This window comes from Myotis brandtii, unplaced genomic scaffold (assembly GCF_000412655.1).
Source record: "Myotis brandtii unplaced genomic scaffold, ASM41265v1 scaffold1167, whole genome shotgun sequence".
Taxonomy (NCBI): Eukaryota; Metazoa; Chordata; class Mammalia; order Chiroptera; family Vespertilionidae; genus Myotis; species Myotis brandtii.
The window spans coordinates 166,676-169,220 of record NW_005354039.1 but is presented as its reverse complement, the minus strand read 5'-3'; the positions used below and the strand labels follow the sequence as shown (position 1 = coordinate 169,220).

General features: G+C 52.1%; 1 protein-coding gene across 11 annotated transcripts in view; it reads left to right on the top strand.

Annotated features, from left to right (window-relative positions):
* Positions 1-2,545, top strand: part of RAP1GAP2 (RAP1 GTPase activating protein 2) — a 234,108-nt gene that overhangs the window by 81,667 nt on the left and 149,896 nt on the right. Inside the window, exon 1 of one of the 11 annotated variants that reach the window (XM_005858287.1) lies at positions 684-742. The exons of 9 other annotated variants lie outside the window; for them this stretch is intronic. In XM_005858287.1, the coding sequence (XP_005858349.1) occupies positions 684-742 (59 nt within the window). Of the gene's footprint in view, positions 1-683; positions 743-2,097; positions 2,211-2,545 lie in introns of those variants that run through there. One more of the 11 variants, XM_014529242.1, reaches the window with a different exon arrangement.

Sequence of the window (2,545 nt, the reverse complement as noted above, 5' to 3'; positions counted from 1 at the left end):
GGACTGTGGGCTGGGGGGAGGAGGACTGACATGGCCTTTGAGGTCCTGTGATCTGGGACACGGCTGTGGGTGAGCTCTGCCTGGGAGAAGACGTTACTCCCTGTGGACTGAATGTGTCCACCCAGCTCAGTCCACCCCAAAGTGACCCATGGATGAGGCCTTAGAAGACCTTTGAATCACTAATGTGAAAAGTGTTCCCTTCGGTTCTCTTTCAAACGTGATTTCTTCAAGGACCGGTTTTTGTTTGGTGCAAGGGTGTGGCTAACACCTAACACTTAATCTACTTTTCTCTTTTCATGAAGGTGATTCCGGCTCAGAGCCTTTGTCAGGCAACAGCATGGAGCTAAAATTTAAGAAATTTGTATTTGTTTCCCTGGTGTGAGTGACAAGTGATAATGGATTTTCATTTAGGAGAATAACAGTGTTTTCTTTTAAAATTAAGAATGAGTTGATTTAGTTAAAGCAAAAGAATAATATTGTTCTATGGTGTTAAGACAAAAACTTGTGAAGGCGGTGTGCGAATCACCTAATTTTGGGGAACAGTGGCTGGGTCACATGGGACAAGAGAGGTGGGAATGGGATGGTGTGTGGCTGCGTGTGTATTAGGCCCTGTTCGTTCTGAGTAAGGGTGCTCTTCCATTACCCTAGTCTCTCACACAAGCGGGTCACTTCCTGATTGATGGATGGATGTTGGTGGAATGGGCAAGTCCAACATAGACAGCCATCACATGCCCTGCTGTGGGTGAGTTCCTTCATGCTGTGGTGTTTCCTGTGTGGGGTGTGGGCAGAAGGAAGGGCTCTCCACCTCCAGGAAACTTCTATCTCTAAGGGCCCCCGGAATCAGATCAGGCTATGGTCTTTTGGGGTCAACCTTGTGTTTCCAGCCCATTAGGGCTGGAAATAATTGTGATCATAGCGGAGCTGAGAGGGCCTGGGACCCCAGAACTACAATGAATCAAGTTACCTGCTTGGTGGAAAGAATTCTCACCTTCATCCCAAGGTCCTGTTGCCCACTGATGCATTTGACTTAAAATATCTCCTAGACCAGCGATGGCGAACCTTTTGAGCTCGGCGTGTCAGCATTTTGAAAAACCCTAACTCAACTCTGGTGCCATGTCACATATAGAAATTTTTTGATATTTGCAACCATAGTAAAACAAAGATTTATATTTTTTGATATTTATTTTATCTATTTAAATGCCATTTAACAAAGAAAAATCAACCAAAAAAATGAGTTCGCGTGTCACCTCTGACACGCGTGTCATAGGTTCGCCATCACTGTCCTAGACCATGGGGGATGAGTAGGACCACCCACACTCACCCACCTGGGAGGAAGCCAGGCCTTGCCCTGAGACAAGCTGCCTACCCTTGTGTGTGGATAAAACACACCCATTGCTGGGGCTAGACCGATGGCCGGTGCCTCCGGCATCCTCCCTGCCATTGGGCTGAAGCAATCCGTCAGCTAACCGGTCGGTTCCGTGCACTGCTGGAGGCAGGACAAGCCCTGGGCTGCCGGTGCCGGCTCTGCCCTCTTCCCCACTGAGGACAATCATTGCCCCATTCCTTTTCCAGACTGACTCTCAGGTCACTACTGGTGTGGTCCTTGCAGCTGGCCCAGCTGCAATCCCAGGGGTGGGGCCTCGGTCACTCACTCTCTAGCTATAAGTAGATTCCACGGCAACGTTTGTGACCCCCACGTCCAGGCAGGCTCAGGGGGGCTGAGGGCCTTGTTAATGGACGCTTCATAAATAAACCAGGCATGTTTTGGCACCGGCCGGTGCTCCCTCTCCTCCACCCCAATTCCGATGCCAGCAAGAAGCTGTGCCCACATAGAAGTGGAGTTGAGGCCTCAGGCCTTTGAGTTTATCTGTAGCTCCTGTCACCTCTACAGACAGCAAGGCCCTCGTGCCTGTCTGGATTTTCTGTGCTTGCTTCAACACTAGACTGCATTAAAAAAACCAGGCAGATTGCCTCAGGGACTTCCTTGGCCCCACCAGAGCTGTTTCCAAGGATGGACTAATTGTCTTGTTTGAATTCCCTCCAGCCCTTTCTCGGGTAGTCTTTCCTAGGGGGCTGGAGGGAGAAGCAAAGCCAGTAGATACACTCAGGGTGATGGTAGGGGTGGTGGTGAGAGGGGGCAGCAAATGGAAGTGGCGCAGGAGCAGGGGGAGAACGGAAGCAGAGTGTGCGCGGCGGTCAGCGGGATGCTGGTAGGGTGGGACGCTACCCCATCCCAATCCCTGCGTCTCCCTGGCAACCTGGGACGCCAAAGTGTAGCCTCGGGAAAATTGACCATTGACCTTATGTTGTGTCAAATTCCCAGGGCCGGGAAAATAAATGTTAACGGGGGACTCACCCCACCCCACAGTCCTTTCCCGGACGTGCGGAGAGGGGAGAGGTAGCCTCCGCTTGAGTCAAAACGCCAGAGAGCCTCGGGCCAGGGAGGGTGGGCGCCCCTCTCACCGCCCGGGCTTGGGGCAGGGAGGCTGCGGCGGTGCCCGCGCGCGAAGGTAGTTTCGCTTGGACAGAGGACGCGCTTTCCTCC